The 2,254-nt window shown below is 35.3% G+C and overlaps 1 protein-coding gene across 1 annotated transcript; it reads left to right on the forward strand.

Moving 5' to 3' along the window:
- Positions 1-69: 69 nt before the first annotated feature.
- LOC129570446 (signal transducer and transcription activator-like) lies at positions 70-798 on the forward strand (the record flags this gene model as incomplete). Its single annotated transcript, XM_055450049.1, has 2 exons — positions 70-364; positions 440-798. Coding segments are annotated over 2 exons (546 nt in total), but the record flags the coding sequence as incomplete, so codon positions are not given.
- Positions 799-2,254: the final 1,456 nt, after the last annotated feature.

Raw genomic sequence — 2,254 nt, forward strand, 5'->3', positions numbered from 1 at the left:
TTTTTAGTTACGATTTTTCTACCTGGTTAAACGCATGAACGTCAGTATTATCCTGTATTCCCTCTTTGACTCTTTAATACCGTGTTGAATAACATCTTTTTTGCAGATGAAAAGATCTTCGGCCCTTCGCCAAAGCATGATCGTTTAATAACGTGGACACAATTTTGTAAGAATCCGTTGCCCGGTCGAGAGTTCACATTTTTCCATTGGTTTCACGATGCAACGAAACTAACGCGATCGCATCTCAGTAAACAATGGAATAAAGGGCTCATCTGTGGCTTCATTAGTAAGGATCAAGCACAGAAAATGCTACTCAAATGTGCGCCGGGCACATTTTTGCTACGATTCTCCGACAGTCAACTTGGTAATGAATTCGATGTTGACCATTTTTCTTGATTCAGTACAACATATGACGTATTTTTTTATTGTTCAATTTCAGGTGGTATATCGGTTGCTTGGGTTGAAAAAAATGACGATGATTCCTTAACTGTTACACATTTAGAACCATTTCTTTCATACGATTTCGAAAACACCAAACCATATCGGTCGATTGGCGATTTTATTGAACATATCAGCTATTGCACTCATCTTTATCCCGATATTCCAAAGCATGAAGCATTCGGGGAATTTTATACACAAGTCAAGCGAAAATCGTTGGAGGTATATAAGGCAAAGCAACGGTTTTTTTGAATACATTCATGCATATCTTTCGCAAAAAAATTCCAACAGCATTATTTATAGTCATTACATTTTCGAATACATTCTTGTTTTTAAATTGAAGATAAATAAGTTTTGAAGTTTCCTTTGAACGAAAAAACGAAATATTAAACTAGGGCATAAACTAGGGTGTAATTCGGTAAAGACACCCGGAAGGTTTGGTAGCTGAAAGCTGAAATCCAGTGGAAGTTGAAGTGATCCAGAGATTTTCGGAGTTTTGGCCTGATTTCAGCACTAACCAGATAGGAACGATGCAATTCGATTCTTTAAAAACGAAAAATCAATAAAAGAATTCATCCGGGTCATTGTCATTGGTTCCGCAAAAAAGGACACAAATGAGTGAATTCTTCCTTACAATATAAATGCGTAGTTCAATTCCTTCAGTAGCGACTTTTGGTGTTCTATCTCCCCGTTCCGTGTCTGTGTTCGTTCCGGTTCCGTCCATGACCTTACAGAAAACGGATATGGGCTTGTTTCCTTCCTTAAAAAATCCTTACGGAGCATATGGGCACGGTCGCGTAAGACGAAACCACGGAAAAAATGTTGAAGGTGGAGAAAAAATGGTCTTAAATTTATAAGATTGCTATGAAATTTTGCACCAAACTATTATTTCATAAACTCAATATATTCTGAGAATTTCATGGAATTTGGATTTTTTTTTCTTATCAAAATTGCCAAATTTGCGATTTTTTTGTGTCATTTTTCGACTTTTTGTGGACTCTTTTTCGAGGGCGTAAATTTCTATCAAAAATGTCATACATATTCTTAAAGAAAAAGGTTCAAATTTTAATATTCAGTCGACAGAAATCACATTCTTCTTATCGCATCCTGTTTTTTTTTTTGTCACGAAGTTTGTACTTGTAACGTTACTGACTTTTTGTGTAACGTTACTAACGTCACTTTAACGTCTGTAGATCCACCGAAAATATGTTTTTCAGCGTAATTACCATTTCTATCGTTTCTTTGATCCTTTATCTTGAAATTCTTGGTTATGGCCCGAAAAATACTAATCGCTAGATTCGCTATTTTTTTTGAAAATATAAAGCAACCTCGAAAATCACTTTCAAAACTTATAACTCCGTAATCACAAGTGATAGACAATACTTTAAGCCATTGAATTATCAGTGTTGGGGAGTTCTATCATCTATATATATAAAACTCAATGTGTGTGTATGTGTGCGTTTGTCCTATTTTTTTTTATTTTCATGATTTTTTAATTCTAGGTTTTAATGGTGAATATGTCGTTAGAATTCTCGCGGCTTAAATAGCAGATTCACATATCAGTTTTGATTTTCGAATTAAATTTTCTAAAGTTTGAAGAAACAATTTTTTTAATTGTTTTTCGATACAACGTACATTAATGTGGATTGATGGCAATGAAAAATTGGTTTTGGAACGGGGATGAACATGGACACCATCTCGGTCCATCATGGTCATGTCAACACGACTTACCACCATGAATAGTCAATATGGGTATCATATGAAAGGTTTTGGAACGGGGATGAACATGGACACCATCTCGGTCCATCATGGTCAT

This window comes from Sitodiplosis mosellana, unplaced genomic scaffold (genome assembly GCF_009176505.1).
Source record: "Sitodiplosis mosellana isolate CC-2019 unplaced genomic scaffold, AAFC_SMos_1.0 Smas_scaffold_59, whole genome shotgun sequence".
In the NCBI taxonomy this organism is placed as follows: domain Eukaryota; kingdom Metazoa; phylum Arthropoda; class Insecta; order Diptera; family Cecidomyiidae; genus Sitodiplosis; species Sitodiplosis mosellana.